Source organism: Gobio gobio (genome assembly GCF_949357685.1).
Source record: "Gobio gobio genome assembly, chromosome: 3".
Classification (NCBI taxonomy): domain Eukaryota; kingdom Metazoa; phylum Chordata; class Actinopteri; order Cypriniformes; family Gobionidae; genus Gobio; species Gobio gobio.
Window position 1 is genome coordinate 19,094,075 of NC_137099.1, and position 17,765 is coordinate 19,111,839.

Genomic DNA, 17,765 nt, shown 5'->3' on the forward strand with positions numbered 1-17,765 from the left:
AGCAGTGTGTGGAAGGGGCTCAAAACCATCACTGGTCATAAGGAGCCCAGCTCTCAGGCTGAGGGTGACCAGCAGTGGGTGAATGATCTTAATCTATACTTTAACAGATTTGATCAGCTACCCTCCCCTGCCCCCATCCAGTACCCCCTGCTGCAATCCCCCTTCTCTGGTTCCACAGCAAGCAGCTCCAGCCCCACCTCTCTCTGCACTGCTATCAGCTCACAGTCAATATACAACACACCTAACTAACCCCCAGGTGTGAGCCCAGGTGAGAATGGAGCTCAGGAAGATCAAAGCTAGGAAGGCTATGGGCCCAGACGGCATCAGTTCCAGGCTACTAAAGACCTGTGCAGACCAGCTGTGCGGCACATGTTTGACATGAGCCTGAAGCTGGGGAAGGTGCCACAGCTATGGAAAACATCCTGCGTGGTGCCTGTTCCAAAGACGTCGTGCCCAAAAGACTTTGGGGACTACCGACCAGTAGCACTGACCTCCCATCTGATGAAGACATTGAAGAGGCTGGTGCTCACTCATCTCCGACCTCTGGTGAGCCCATCAATGGATCCACTTCAGTTTGCCTACCAACCTGGCATTGGAGTGGAAGACGCAGTCATCTTCCTCCTAAATCAGGCTACTTCACACCTGGAAAAGGCTGGGAGCACTGTGAGAGTCATGTTTTTTGACTTCTCTAGTGCTTTTAACACCATCCAACCTGTGCTACTGAAGGATAAGATGGTGTATATGAGAGTGGACCATCATCTGTCAGCCTGGATACTGGACTACCTCACAGACCGACCACAGTATGTGAGGACTCGTGACTGTGAGTCTGACATGATTGTCTGCAACACTGGAGCCCTGCAGGGAACGGTTCTTGCCCCGTTTCTCTTCACCATCTACACTGCAGACTTCAAGTTTAGCTCAGCAACCTGTCACCTACAGAAGTTCTCTGATGACTCTGCCATCGTCGGTCTGATCACGAATGATGACGACAGAGGACATAGGACTTATACAGAACTTTGTGGACTGGTGCCAATGGAGCTGCCTCCAGATAAAAGCAGGGGAAACCAAAGAACTGGTGGTGGATTTCCGTAGGCACAAACACACTTCATCACTTCCATTGGTAAACAGTCAGGGAAAGGACATTGTGAGAGTGGACTACATTACAAATACCTGGGTGTTCACCTAAACAACAAACTGGACTGGACTGACAACAACTGAGGCAATCTATAAGAAAGGGCAGAGCAGACTCTTTCTGCTGAGGAGACTAAGGTCTTTTGGAGTGCAGGGAGAGCTACTGAAGACCTTTTTTGACTCTGTTGTGGCATCAGCCATATTCTATGGAGTGGTCTGCTGGGGTAGCAGCATCTCTACTGCAGACAGGAAGAGACTAGACAAGCTGATCAGGAAGGCCAGCTCAGTCCTGGGGATTCCCCTGGACACTGTACAGGAGGTGGGAGAAAGGAGGATGGTAACAAAACTATCATCATTACTGCAGAAAGCCTCCCACCCCCTGTATGAAACTGTTACCTCGTTGAGTAGCTCCTTCAGTAACAGACTGTTACATCCTAAGTGTCTGAGGGAGCGATACAGAAGGTCTTTTCTCCCTGCTGCTATTAGACTGTACAATAAAAGCTGCTCCCAGTGAACCATTAACCAAAATACACACTGCTATTACTGTTCAATGGTGTAATAGTTACTATTTTTACTTTTTTACTATTTAATAATACTACCTGTGTGCAATATTACCTGCAATACGTGCAATACCACCTGTGTGCAATACAACCTGCAAAACGTACTTTCCCTCATCTGTATTTATACATTGTGTTGTGTATATACTTGTATATTATTGTAGTATACTTATTCGTCTATTCTTTTACATATTTGCATTTATTCTTGTTTTTATTTTTATTTCTTATCTTATCTTATCTTATCTTATCTTATCTTATCTTATCTTATCTTATCTTATCTTATCTTATCTTATCTTATCTTATCTTATCTATCTTATCTTATCTTATCTTATCTTATCTTATTTATGAATCCATGCACTAGCTCCTATTTTTAATTAAATTACAAAAAATGGCTTTGTTGTCATTTGTTGAAAAAAATAGTGATAGGCCTACTTGAATACTAGAATTTAGAATTTCTAAGTAGAAAATAAAGAATTATTTCAGTTGTGAACAACACTGTTATTTAACAAATTGTTTGCTTAATGATTCAGTGATTCATTCATTACAACAACAAAAAACAATTGTCTGTGACTAATCTGAAAGGGTAACTGAATGAATCCGTGAACACATCTGAACAAATCCTTTTGCTGAACAGATTCAAAAGTCATAGAGACATGCATAAAATGTATTTCATGTGTTTACATGTCTTGTTAAATGATTCATATTTTTACCCTTTTGCCAAGGGTGTAACGATTCACTCGTTGTCTTGATGCATTGCATCGATATTGAAACATCATGGATTTTTTAAATATTAATTGTTTGTGTAGGTCAAGAGTCAATTTGCATTTTAAATGCATAAATTATTGTAAACATTTTGGTCCAGTTTCACAGACTGGGCTTGGATTAAGCCAGGATTAGGCCTTAGTTCGATTAGGACATTTAACCTTTAAATGCATGAATGTTTCGACCAATCATTATTACATACTCGGGTCTTTAGCGACCCGGATCTATATCTAACACAGATGGATCTCTACCTGTCGCGATAATAAAACTCTCCTGATATTAGTGTAACAATTACAAAATAATAAAATAAAGCATATTTTGTTACCCTTTGGAGCTTGGAAGGGTTCAGTTTGAGCAGATGTTTTATACCATCATCACTGTCCTCATCAGAGCTCATTTCCCAGTACATTCAGCATCTGTCTCATATTAACAAAACTATAATTTTCAACATCTTCAAAATCAATATTTTGATCGCTGACAGCTCCTTCACCAGATCCACCATCAACTGACAGTGACGCTAATATTTGATTGCGTTCAGTACTTCCTCTGCAATAAAGCTCTGAGCCATTTCAAGTTTTGCTGATGATACTTCCTATTCTTTTGTTTTCTGCCTGCGGTAACTATGAGTGAAACGCCACTTCATCTTTGTGTATCAGACATTGGCTGTATTTTAAAAAAATAAAGTATAATACTTTATTTACCACAACGGCCTATTTGGCACAATTGGGATCGACAGGATTTGCTTTAGATTTATATTAGGAACCATCAGTGCAGCGTTGAAAGTTTCACCCGAGGAGAGAGCTCACGGTTCCAGAGAACATGTGTCCGGACACTCTGCGAAGATTTTTTCATCCCCCGTGAGAACGGCAAACAAGCAAGGTAAGTGTGATTTGTACTATCCGCGGTTGTCTGCACCCCAATTTTAGCTTGTCAGCATTGGTGGTAAAAACTGAGGTAAACCTAACGTTTTATGAATTTATTGAATTAGATTAGGAACCGGTGCAGCGTTGTAAGTTTTGCCCGAGGAGAGAGCTCACAGTCCGGACAACATACTTTACATAACGTTAGGTTATCATTTGCTTAAACTTTGCTGCTAAAAACTGAGGCAAACCTAACGTTTTATTTAAAAAAAAATGAGTTTATTGAATTAGATTAGGAACCAGTGCAGCCAGCGTCGTGTGTAACGTTACTGCCCGAGGAGAGAGCTCACGGCCCGGACAACATACTTTACATAACGTTAGGTTATCATTTGCTTAAACTTTGGTACTAAAACTGAGGTAACATAAACCTAACGTTTTATTTTTAAAAAGACTTAATGTTAGTGAGTTTATTGAATTAACTTTACCAATACAATGAAGATTTTGTTTATCGAGCATATTAAGCGTACATTAGGACGACGTTAGTTAGTAAATTAACGTTGGCCACTAGTTGCAAAAATAATGTCGTTAACAAGCAAAGTTTACATTTGGATTGACATTATTTATTTTACATTTTAGATAAGAATACCAGGAGCCTGCCTGTGCTGTGCGACACTGGAACTCATACAACGGTAAGTAACGTTACTCCTCTTTGTTTCTCCACATATTACTGATAATTCAAAGTTTTTCTTGTATGTTTTAGTCGGGTCTGTTTAACTGAATCACAAAATTATTTAGTTTTTTCACCTCTTTTTAGCTGTAACTAGCCATGTACCATGTTTTTTTTCATAAATTAAATTATACTAAAATAATCCAAAACTGTGTTTGTCCAGGACTGACAGATTATAATTTTATTTTCTGGAATTTAAGCAGTCCTGGACAATTTTTGGATGATTTTGGCAGATGAAATATAATTTATGACAAAAACATGGCAAAACTTCAGAATAATGTTGCTCAAGTGCAAACCTGAACACATTTCTGAACACAAAAGAAGATGAAGAATGTTTGTAACCTAACAGATTGAGGCACCATTCACTTCTATAGTAACGTAGACTAACCATGTTCCGTACACTTTTCGCTATTCACCAAACGCCCACTCCTCCGTTGTTGAGAGCCAGACGGGCAAGTTTGTGTGATCATTCCCTAGGTGAATACCCATTGGACAGTCCACACTTTGATTGATGTCTTTTGGACCAATAATATTTGAGAAAAGTGGGGAAAAGTACCTCCTCCGCTGGTGTACGGAAGATGATGAGCGTTAACGGTGTTCCGTACAGGTATACAATGATGTTCCGTACAGAGCGAATAACTTGATTTCAACTGCGAAAAGTGACATTTATCTGATAAATTGCAAGCTGTGTGTTTATTTTAACTAAAGAAAACATAATTTAAATGAATAATAAAGGTGAATACCTTTTTATTTGGTTAAAATGTAAGTTAATTGCAGGTTCAATAAGAGAACCATGCGAGCTACGCATGCTTGTGTCGTGATATAATGGCATGTGAGTTAAGCATGAACCATGTGAAACATTGGGGAATAATATTACCATATATTTCTGAAGACAAAGAAGGGCAAACAATTTGCATTGATTACTTTTTTTTTAATGATAAATCAATGTGTAAACTTCAAAACTCTGCCTGTCTCAGCCTGAGTGGCGCCAAGCGGTCATCGCCTGGAATTTAACGTTTAAAAAAATCCCATTTAAAAGCATTTATTCAACAAAAGGTCATATATTTAACAATTTGTGATAACATAATATTCATTTAATAAAGACTGTTATACTCCGAGAAGCATAAATTAAATCAAAATGTACATTTTCGCTGCTCTAGTTATCTCCCCACACAAGCTGCACTCTGACGTGCAGCTTCCCCACTGTCCAATTTCAAGCGCAGTGGGCGCACCATGCAAATTTACTGAAATCTCACTGGAACAAACGGCGGTAGGGTCTCTGTCTTGATCGGATGTGAAAGAGGGAGAAATCACGATGACACAGATATATAGTTTATGTATGACCAGGAAGTATTTACCCAGCGATCAGCGGTAAAAGTTCATCTGTACGGAACAACGTTGTGTACGGAACATGGTTGGTCTACGTTAATTTTTTCCTACTATGGAAGTAAATGGTGCCTCAAAATTGTCTGGTTACAAACATTCTTTAAAAGGTTTAGAACAACAGGGCGAGTAAATGACAGAATTTACTTTTTTTTTTTTTTTGGTGAACTATCCGTTTAATGACGGACTATTATTCTAAAGTGTTACCAAAAACATTTAAAGCAAAGGCACTAAGGGTGATGAAATTTAAAATATCTTTATTCTCTTCATTTTCTCTTGCTTTAAGTTTTTTTTCGTAAGGAAAAAGGGAGGGAACAAGATGCACCACCAAAACCGGAGTGAGTCGGAAGACTGGGGAAGTTGTTAACAGGAAGACAACTGTAATCAACAACAGAGTGTCATCCTTCCTTCGCCACCTAATGGAGTTTGAATGGAAAAACTTGGACTAGGTTAGACACTTTTTTAATAGGATATGTAATGTACACAGACACTTACGCTGCATTCACACAGGGCGTCATGCCGGTTAGAAATTTTGTCTTGAGGAAGCGCCGACGCCACGTGACAGTGACGTATGGCATCAAAACACCTCGAGAGCAATTCGAGAGCAGTCGGCTAATACAGCCGGTGCAGTTTCTCCAGAGCGACTGCATGGACTTTGATGATGACACAGCTGTTCCACGATTGGCCAGATTCTCCGCATGACAGCGATCACATGTGTTTCGTGTTTATTCTAAAATCTTCAGTTCTTCTAATGCGCACAAATCTCTTTTTTATTACAGTTAAACCTCTTTTCATGTAGTTGCGATGTTATATTGTCATGTTTATCAAAATAAAACAGATGAAAAACGTAGACCCCCACTTCATTGATAGTTTAGGCTTGTATGTTAACTTTATTCTTGTACAAACACACGCTGTATTAAGCAGTGCATAAAGTATTACATGACAAAAAAATGTCTCTGAAACATCTGTGTATTGACAAATATTGCATTTATTTCACTTCAGCTGATAAAGTGTGCAAACACAGTGCAAGCATCACTGCGGGAAGCAGAAAGTGTCAGACTTCACGTCTCCGTTTGCAGCTCCTCCCCGCCTGTACTCGTGGCTACTCTCGCCGATTGGTTGCATCCAGCCACAGCTGATGTCCAACACACCTTTCAACTTCTGCCGCTTGCAACGTGAGTGAAGCGACACGACGCGATGGAACCCACAATTCAGTTCAGCAACGCATGATGTCAACCATTCAAAGAAAATGAGAAGCGTTAACGCCGGTGCCCCGTGTGAATGTAGCATTAAGTTTGAGGATACCTTACTAAAGCTAATGCAGTATACATGTAATCCATCCTGCAATAAAAGGTTACATTGTTGTTTTTGATTAAATAGTTTGTGAAATCGTGTTGAGGTGATTCAGTAATATGACTTTTTTGGAGCATGTAGTTTGTGCTGCTGCTACTATTATGTACTGACAGTTTTCTTTAGTTTTTTACTCAATATCAATTTTGTTAAGCTAAATAACAGAGACACCTCTAATATGCAATCAGGTTCAGCATCACTACAAAGTACATTCTTCAAAATATTTATAACATTGAATCACCAGCTAAAACAAAAAACTGAACATTTAATTTCACATCTTCATGAAGGCATTGCAGGACTGAATTAGACTAGACAGCATACGTTGAGCTAGGTGTACCTCAAAGTGTTAACTGTCTATAAAATAGTATTTTACCATTATGATGAATTGTAATGGGATTTTAATTTTTTATTAAATTCCAACAGTGTAAAAAGTTTGTGTATACTCAAATTGTATGACTAACTTCATATCATTCTTATCTAGAGGGACTTCTTGCCATAATGGAGCAGAATCCTGGTTCCTGTTTGAAATCATCCAATGTGGAAGATGGCACAGATCGGTACAGACATGAAACTTGTGTTTGTGTTGCGTTGTGATAACTTGTTTCAGAATTAATTTGCTCTTTGTTTATATTTTATTCATGTATATGTGTATTTTGCACCAAAGTTACAGTATTCTTCAACCAACTATTTACAGTATTCTACCAACTATTTTCTGCAGAGTTTTTAAAATTGTAGCTCAAACAATAGTGTGTGGCGCTAGCAAGGTCATGGGTTCAATTCCCAGGGAAAGCAAGAACTGACAAAATGTAAAATGTGTATCTTGAATGCAATGCAAGTCGTCTGCCAAATGCATAAATGTAAATGTAAATAAAATGTAAAATAAGTGATATTGAATGCACTCTGATTACTTTTATACATGATTTTCTGAAAATAATATTTGATTCGAGGATGTTTTAAAGTGAACTTTTTCCACACATTTACATGTTTAAGTTAAAGCACTTAAAATGTTTTAAATAAAGAATTTTATATTTCATAATAATTGTCTGTTTGGATTACTTCTGTAGGATAGATTAATGTAAGAATTAATGTAATTCAGTAAGTATGAATGATTGAATAGAATTAGGATTAATGCACTGTTAACCAAGGTTTACAGTAACGGTACTGTATTACAAAATTACAGTAACATGTAGTTACTGTAAACTGAAATGCGGTTATTGTACTGTAAATCTCAAATACAGTAACTTACTGGCAACAGTGTTGCCAGTAAGTTACTGTAAAATCTCTTATAAATTTCTAACAGTGTATAATTTATGAGTCAAATCAATTCTCTGTCTAACCAAAGATTCACAAGTGCACAAACAAAGGGATAGAGAATGTGAGACAGTTGCTCAATATGGGGAGTGATTTTTGAAACAGTCACTGTTTTAGTGCCACTTAAACAGTTCCAAGAATCCCAAATCCACCATGAAGCCCAGATTCATACTTCAACTCCCTGATAAATCCCACCACTGACACAATCCAGCACATTCAGAGTGTCTGAGTGTGAGCAGCATCATGCGTGAAAAGGGAAATACTTCATTGGTCTCATTATCTCTATAATCAACATTGCTGTGTTGTTGAGAGAATAACCAACTGAGCATCTATCTCTCCGTCTACATAACTAATATAATCCTTTGCTTGCATTGCTCATTCAAAGAAAGAGATCGTTGGAATAAGCAGGATTCCTTCTGTACTCGTATGTCAAACAAAAACTCCCACACTCAAGACTCCCGTTGCTCACTCTGTCCTTGAACTTATAATAGTTCATGTCTCCATTAGCAGTAGAAAAGAGTCGTTCAAGCCCTTAAATGGCTCGCATTCACTCCAGCGCTCCGTAACAAACACAAATCCCCACAAGAACTCCAGCCACCAGCCCTGGATTTCAACCTTACAAATAAATGACAATTACACAGCATGGCGTGTTTTGCTTGGGCTGGTTCCTGTCTAATGGATCCTGCTGTATAAATAATGACTGTGTTTTGGACGACGCCTCCAGGGTCTTGTGGAATAGGGCAAGGATGAATAAACACAGAAAACTCTGAGAGACTTTACCTAAGGGACCGAGGTTGGCAAGGCGGGCTGCTGTCAATCACCTACACAAACACATAAAGGTAAAAATATATATGCATACAAGCACACCCAAAACGGATTACACATACCACATCTGTCACACATCAGCAGACACACAATGACTACACATTCTCATACGTGCCATTGTAGGTCTCGTGTGACGCCAGTTTCTTGGACTGTGAAACATTCCACAGATGCCCATGGCCGAGTATGTAAGCTGGAGTGATATCATTGCTTTCAAAAGGGTGTGGCAGTGAGCTGGCATAGTGATTTATGATGTGGTGTTTGAAAAGTATGGCGCTATATAAATGCTTTTAATCAAAACTGTGTATACAAGCAAGAACAAACATGGAGAAGGAAGAAAGCGTCTGTAGAAGAAACATGCTGGAACTGGTTTGTAAGCAGCTAAAAATAAAAGCCAGCATGCGTACTGGCCACTCATGAAGAGAGGCATGCAAAATCATAGAAAAATAATAATATAAAAAGTACAAGTTCAAAGGGTTTTTATTGAAAGAAATGAAAACCTTTATTCAGCAGGGATGCATTAAATAAATAAAAAAGTCACAAAAGATATATTTCAAATAAATACTGTTCTTATGAACTTTCTATTCATGATTGCACTTTATTTTACAGTACGTGCACTTGCGTGTACTTTCCTAAAAAAGTACTGGGTAATATAAGGTAACTACATGGGCTAAGGTTAGGTTTAGGGGTAGGTTCAGGGTTAGTACATAGTCATTACCCAGTTATTGCAATTACTATACTAAGTACATAGTATGTACATGGGGAACAGTATTGTAAAATAAAGTGCTACTAAAAAAGTTTCTTGAGCACCAAATCAAAATGATTTTCGATCAAACAAATGCAGCCTTGGTGAGCATAAAAGACTTTATGCTCACATGCATAAAAAAAAAAAAACTCTGCATGTGCAAGCTTAGCTAACACTATGCTAATATGTTTTGAGTTGTTGTCATGGCATTGTTATGTGGTTAATAAGGTGTTCTGAGTGGTTGATGCAAACAGAACTACAGTACAGTATGATCTGCGTTGCTCACATGGAAGATGCAGGTTTGAAACAAGCCAGATGCAAATCCCACTGTCTTCTACCCCCATAACTTCCAGTCTGCTCTCTATGGTCTCTATAATGTGCTGCTATAATAGACCTTATTCAGAGCAGCGCCATGACAGGTATGAAAGCGAGGCTGTGAGGGATAGACTTGCTGTGTTTTTTATGGCATCCGCTGTAAAAAGTCGTATAAAGCTCCTAGATCACTTATAATTTTCCACAGCTAATGTTGTCTGGAGTTTTTTGCCTAATGGAATTTCTTGGAAAGATAATTTTGCAGTGTTCCGTCAGCAGAACAATCCAAAAACACATGAAATAACAGCACAACCCACTGAAGAGCTGTATGTCTATCCCTCACATCCTCGCTTTCATTCCCGTCAAAAATCAAAGATGGCACTGCTGTGAATAAGGTCTATAAAAACTTGCAAAAATACCCAAAAATAAATAAATAAGAAGCACAGTCAATGCAGTGTTTAATACGAAACTAATTAAAATCTTGTGATGCATTAAATAGGACAACTTTTCCCGATTTCAATTTATTTGCATGCTTAATAGCTTTGTTATAGACAATTTATGTGGAAATTCCCCCAGAATTTCCCTTACTGACTGATGATGACCTTCATAAGCAAGACATAATTAGAACAATCCCAAGAGCAAAAAAGCATTTTTCATCTCTTTTTCGTCTTTTTATGTACCTTGAGTAAAAATAAAACTGAATGGAAAAGTTATTGAACCCAGTCATAAGCTTTACACAATTTAAAGATGTTGACTATTTCAGTCCAATCGAAAACATACATTATTATTAACTCTCTCTCTCTCTCTCTCTCTCTCTCTCTCTCACACACACACACACACACACACACACACACACACACACACACACACACACACACACACACACACACACACACACACACACACACACACACACACACATCTTACCTTCTTTGTACGAAGCTTGACAAGGGAGCTTTCAGCTTTTGGGACAATCTCAGGATCTGTGGCTTTAATTTTATTTTGATTTGCCCGATGTTCCTCACAGAGTCCCTCAGGTTGAGGTTCTCCTCTAGTTGGTTCCTTTAGCATTGAGTTTTGATCCTCTGGGTTTGTCACATTCTCACTCTGGTTAATGGTGTTTAAGTCTGTACATGTTGAATGTTCTGGCATCTCTGATGATATCTGAGCAGAAGCATCATCTCCAGATTCAGGAAAGGACCCCTCATGGATGGTCTGGAGTTTTGAGGAACAATCATGCCATGCTTCCATTGGGTCCATTTTTCCAAATGGTTCCAGTTGAGAAGTTTCACAAGCCGGTGTTTTAAAACTCCCAACTTTTAACATCTCATGATCAGAAAGATCAGAACAGTTTAAAATGCCATCACTCTCCTGATTATCATTGTCTTGTAGACCTCGAGTCACAATGGGATGTTTGCACACTAGACTTGCTTTATTAGCATCCAAGCTAGCTTCTGGAATGTGATGAGTCTCTTGAGAAGTTGATGAGGATAAAAAGTTTGGGATCGTAGTATCATCTGAGTACGAGCAATCAACTTTTCCAGATGTTAAAATAGTCTGTTCAGACATTTCACAACATTGTCCTTCCACAATAATGTGTGGATCAGCAGATTTCTGTGGTGAGTCAGAGGTGGGAGGTTTATTAGTTAGGTCTGTGATCCCGCTTGTGACACTCATGTGTTCACGTAACATCTGACTACTCGCAGTGACTTTCACCAACGATTCTGTATTTTCTACAGAAATTCCACTTTTGGTATAAGTTAGTTCAGAACAGTCAACTTTGACAGAGTTGTTTAAGGAGATACTGTCCTTCAACACATTTGATGAATCATTCGTTTCTTCTATTTGAGCCAATACTGTGGTAGTAGGCACAGGATGTGTCAGGCTATGGGGAGCAGATACTTTATCCTTGTTTAGCTCCTTATTATCTGGATCTCCATTGTGAGCTTGCAAATTTCTCGAAGCAGAACACTGCAATTCATCTTGATCTGCCAAGTTGTCTGAAGGTAGACTGCTATCTTGGTCACTCTTGTGCCGTGCTGTCTCATTGACAGTGTCTCCAGGCAGCAATGATTGGCTCTTTGGACCATCGCAGTTAGGTTGAGATCCACCCTGAAACTTCTGCACTACCTTCTCTATCCTTTTCATTCCAACTCCAATATCATTTTTAGGGCAGGATAAAGTCCAAGGCTGGTGATGACCACACTCAGGCATCGAGGCACACCTGCCACGCTGGTACCGCACATGGCAGCAGACCAAGTCTAGGTCATCATAGCTGTACTGTAATCCTGTGCGTGGGGTCACATGATCCTCCCAGCTTCTCTTACGAACGGCAACAGGCATGGCCAGATCCCTCTGCTAGCCCATAGAGCCTTATTATTACGGCCTACGAAACCAGATAGAGGTCCTTCTGCAGAGAGAGAAATAATGTTTTACTTCATTGTCAAACACATGAGTAACGATGCAATCTTCACATGTGAGAGAAATGTAAATGCCACATGTAATGAATGCTATTGACATTGAATCTCAAGTGCTCTTAAACTTGTTTAGTCTGAAGAGTCTGTTCTATGTTACACTGAAAAGCGCATTGACAACTTAATATGCCACAAACCTTGTGAATATTATAAATACTAGACTTATTTTTGAAGAACCAAGTGTGACACTAACCAACATTGAAGTGTTCACAGCTTTTGACTTATTTTGGATAATACAGAAATGATTATTGTTATAATATACTGTATAAACATATACTTTTTTAACGTTGAGGACCCCTTATATATTCAATACAGATTTCAAAAACAGCTGCATGACTGAATCGCAAAGAGAAAAAAAAAAATTGACGAATCACATTTGCCCTTGCGCCAATCATTGAGTCAGCCAAGCATTTCACCAGACCCTCCACCCACTGAAAAGTACAGTAATACTTCGCTACATTTTGCACAAGTCATTCTTCAGTGATTAGCCACCAAGGACTGACTTCTTTTTAAAATTAGACCAGAAGGAAAATCTCAAGATGGAAAGAAGTGCAGTAATAAAAGACCGTTGGGGGAAAACCACACAGCGTGGTGAAATGGCAAAAGCTCTTGTAGTCCCTTAGGTCTGATAGATCTTCATGACGTCTATGTGAAGTCAGCGGTTAGTGGCAAGCATTGAGAGAAGGTCCTAACCAGGACATTCCTCTCACATCTGGCCAGAAGTTACTCCCTCTGTGAAACATCTGGTCGTGAAGTCCAGCCTGACAGAGCTCGGTTGCCTCTGGCAAGCACTTTTGTGGATTATTCGTTTTCGATAAAGACAGTTATCTTGCCGTAAAGAAAGATAATCCTTAGTTGCTCACGTCACTGACATCTTGAACTTACTTTGTGCATGTTTGGTAATGTCTAAATCTCAATATTAGTCTCTAGTGCCTGCTAGAATAACTAAATGTCTTAGTTTGTATATAAACAACGAAAACGTGATAGCAAGCCAGCGCAGTAGACATTATAAAGAGATTGATAAGCAGATGGACAGTCTAAGCATTAGTACCTGGACGACTCTCCTCTTGTCCTCCTCTTCCTCTGGCCTTGTGAGCGTGTCACTCTGTGTTGGTACCGTTCGTCTTTGGCGATGGAGTGGCCAGTTACCCACTCTCCCCGGCGTGTGGTGAGCTCACCCTCTGACACAGCTAGCTCTGTTCTCAAGCCAGCCAAGACGTCAAGGTCATGTGTCTCCAGGGGTCAACAACTTCTCTATGGTCCCATGCAATGCAATCAAACACAATTCCTGCATTGAAGAGGTCTAAAGGGAAATACAGAAAAATACACTCTGTATTGAATAATTCTCCAAGGTGAGATATAAATGTATCCAAGTTTGAAGCCTCTAGACTAGGACTTCAGCTCTGTTGATATATCAAATGTTCAGCTGTCAAAGAGGCAGCGCTCCTTTGCAATAAGCGTCCCTAATTGGTTCTGCAACCAATTTGCATTTTTCCGTCAATGAAGCGGTTGGAGAGATGATGCAAGAACTCCACAAGAGGGAGGAGGAAGCCATTCGCTTCTACCAATCTCTCGCCAGACGTCTGGGGCGATCACTGATCTTGGTCAGTTCCTGTTGGAGCTTTTTCTCCCTGGAAGAAACAAGGAGGAGGAGAATAAAACAGAGACGCGTGGAGCTAGAAACGTGGAGAGCGTGTTGTCATCTAGACGGTATTAGAAGTTTTAGCTTGAGATGACTGTTCTGTTTGTTTTGGAGTCTTAAGTCACTGTTTATCTTTCTCTCTCTCCTCCTCCATTTCTTGCTTTCTCTTTTAAGAAACCAGGCTCTTCATATCCTTTCTATTGTGCAGTTCATCTGGAAACTGACAGTTGAATACTTTTCTTACTTCTCTCCCTCTCCCTCTCTCTCTCTCTGCCCCCTCTATTTCCGTGCTGTTCATGACATTTAATTCTTCCTATAAAATCGGCATGCCAAATTCCCTTTCCACTCACAGACATTCACACACAGACACACACAGACACACACACACACACACACACACACACACACACACACACACACACACACACACACACACACACACACACACACACACACACACACACACATACACTCTTTCCACGCCTCCATGTGTGTGTATCAGTTTGTTAGCTGGGAAAAGCACTCTCCGGTTTTGATTAGAGGCAGACAGGGTTCTGTGTAAAAGTTTGAGTCAGAGGTTCAAGTCAGATTGCAGAAATGTTTTGGCACTCATTTCAGATAACTAACGCAACTTCATAATGCAACAGCTCAAGCGTTCTTACCCAAACACTTAAAATAAATAAAATAATAATAATATTAGTATTAATAATAATAATAATAATAATAATATTTAGCTCAAACTTCCTCACACAAATATTGATAAAATATTGAATTATTATTATTTATGTATTTATGTATTTATTTATTTATTTATTTATTTATTTATTTATTTATTTATTTATTTATTTATTTATTTATTTATTTTATTTAGCAGTTCATTATATTAACATCCTTTGAAGTACTTTCTAACATTAAAAAATAACAACATTGTTATTAATGACTAATAATAATAATAATAATAATAATAATAATAATAATAATAATTATTATTATTATTATTATTATTATTATTATTATTATTATTATTATTATTATTATATATATTTGTTTCTTATTATATTTAGCAGAAAGATCCTTTACACAAATAATTTATATTATTTAAAACAACAAAAACAACAACAATAATAATAATAATAATAATAATAATAATAATAATAATAATAATAATAATACATTTGATAATTACCAATTATTATTATTATTATTATTATTATTATTATTATTATTATTATTATTATTATTTTATTATTGATTTTTTAAGAGGTCCTCAAAGATCACTAGAACTGTTATAGCCAGGATTGCTCGAGGCACATTTTTCTACATATCTTGGAAAAAGGCCATGTCAAAACTCTTTGACAGTGGCTTGCTTGTTCTTGGGCAGCTTCAAAGGAAAATAAGGTATAGTGCATTTCAGTGTGTGAGTTGGCTATTCATTGCCTAATATAGACATGTTTCTTGATGGTCACCCTCTCTCTCACACTCTCGATTTGTTGTTTAAAGGGAAAGGACCTGGGACACATACAGAGTAAAGGGATGTAACACTGACAGTCATTTACAGTGGCAGAGCGACCAGAAGTCATTCTCTTTCAATGAGGGTTGGCTATTTCATACAACAGTGATTGTTGGTGACATTATTTGTGTCCAGCAACACAACACAGTTGAGAAAACCATTATGCAAACATTTATGCAAATGAGTCTAGGCAAGACAGAGGGGAAGCTAATGTTGATATTGATATTGATTTAATGTTAATGTTGTGATTTAAAGAAATAGTTCACCAAAAAGAAAGAAAGAAAGAAAGAAAGAAAGAAAGAAAGAAAGAAAGAAAGAAAGAAAGAAAGAAAGAAAGAAAGAAAGAAAGAAAGAAAGAAAGAAAGAAAGAAAGAATTCTGTCACAAACATACTCAATCTGATGTGGTTTTAAACCTGTGAGACTTTCTTTCTTTCTTCTTTCTATTTTCGCTCTTTATGTTCCACACACAGGTTTGGAATGACGTGAGGGTGAGTAAATGATGACAGAATTTTCATTTTTGGGTAAACTTTTCCTTGAACGATATGATTTGTTTTTACCCACATGCAACAATATTATAATTAAATATACTGTATAAAACCATGCCACAAATGGTTGCCATTCTGAGTGAGTCATTCATATACTGATACTCGTTCATCTTATTCATGATATGATGTATTACACACAGTAGAAGTTTATATCTAGGCACTTTCCTCTGCATAATATTCATATTTTGCAGCAAGAAAATGGATTCCTTGTCAAAATAAAATGACACTGTACTTTGAATAAAAAATCTCATTTGTGATCATACATTCAAAAGCTATAGCCAATAACTCAGCTCACCACGAACCATTTTTTCAGTGGCTTTCAAAAAGGGTATGGGGGAAAAAATCAACTTTGTCAAAAAATGGTGGGGACATCTGTCCTAACTGCAAATTACGCCTATGGAAATGGGCAAGCAACCGAGTACAAAAATCTTCTAAGCAGTCATATAATATACATATTCATATCATATAGTTACATATTAGTTACACATTCATATATTAATAATGATATTTATAGTATAGATATGTAATGTCAAATGCTATTCTTTTGAAATTTCTGCTCATCAAAGAACCCTTCAAACTGCAAAAATTTGAATGATTTCTAAAGTATCATGTGGCACGGAAGACTGGAGTAATTAGGCTGTTAAAAATTAAGCTTTGCCATTACAGGAATGAATTACATTTTAAAATATATTAAAATAGAAAACCTTTGTTGTATTACTGTTTCTGCTTTAAAATAAAATATAATGCAATAAATATCTTCCTCCTATGTATCTCTGTCTCTGTCTGTCACATTCTTTTTGTCCTTCACATTTAAACCGACTTTCTGTGGACCTAAGATATATGCTCTGCATATGGAAGGATTGCATAATGCTGGAAACTGACAAAACTAAAATGCAGACAATAAAATCTGACTCCGTTACATGGCCTTCTGTTTGTATAGCCAAAACCATCCTTTCACTCAATCCATGATAGTTAAGCAAATTGATTTTGAACACACTCACAAGCTCCCAGATAGAAGCCTTGTGTGTGGTGTGTGTAGGAGGTTGTTTGAAGGAGTTTTTGTCATGGGAAAACTGTACTGTCCTAATTCTAACTCTTAACCCTCTGCTATTCCTGCTCCTCTGACCAGAGGCCAAACATCACATGAACTCATGACAAAGTAGGTCTACATCAGACTGTGACCATTTAAAAGGCCAGATATTGTGGGTTTTGTGTGTGTGTGTGTGTGTGTGTGTGTGTGTGTGTGTGTGTGTGTGTGTGTGTGTGTGTGTGTGTGTGTGTGTGTGTATGTGTGTGTGTGTATGTGTGTGGTTTTGGGGACAAAACGCACAAGTTGAGAGGTGAGTTGAGTTTACATTTTTTGGTCCCTATGAGGAAAACAGCTTATAAATCATACTGTGATTTTAAAAAGTTAAGTTTTTGAAAATGTAAAAAAAGTTGTATGTTTCTGTTTAGGGTTAGAGGAGAGAATATACAGTTTGTACAGTATACAAATCATTATGTCTATGGAACGTTCCCTAAAAATATGGAAACCCAACATGTGTGTATGTGACTCAGATTATCCACTAATCACACTTAAAATATTCATCTTCACTATGCAATTTTATGTTCTGACCACAATGAACTGTTATTT

At 37.8% G+C, this 17,765-nt stretch overlaps 1 protein-coding gene across 1 annotated transcript in view; it reads right to left on the bottom strand.

The window, feature by feature from the left end:
• The window catches only part of dlc1 (DLC1 Rho GTPase activating protein), a 168,267-nt gene extending 154,300 nt beyond the window's left edge, over positions 1–13,967 (bottom strand). Inside the window, exons 1-2 of the mRNA XM_079813013.1 lie at positions 13,486–13,967; positions 10,888–12,370 (exon numbers count right to left, since the gene is read on the bottom strand). Coding sequence (XP_079669139.1) covers positions 10,888–12,303 — 1,416 coding nt within the window. The 5' untranslated portion in view covers positions 12,304–12,370; positions 13,486–13,967. The remainder of the gene's footprint in view (positions 1–10,887; positions 12,371–13,485) is intronic.
• Between the last annotated feature and the right edge of the window lie 3,798 nt (positions 13,968–17,765).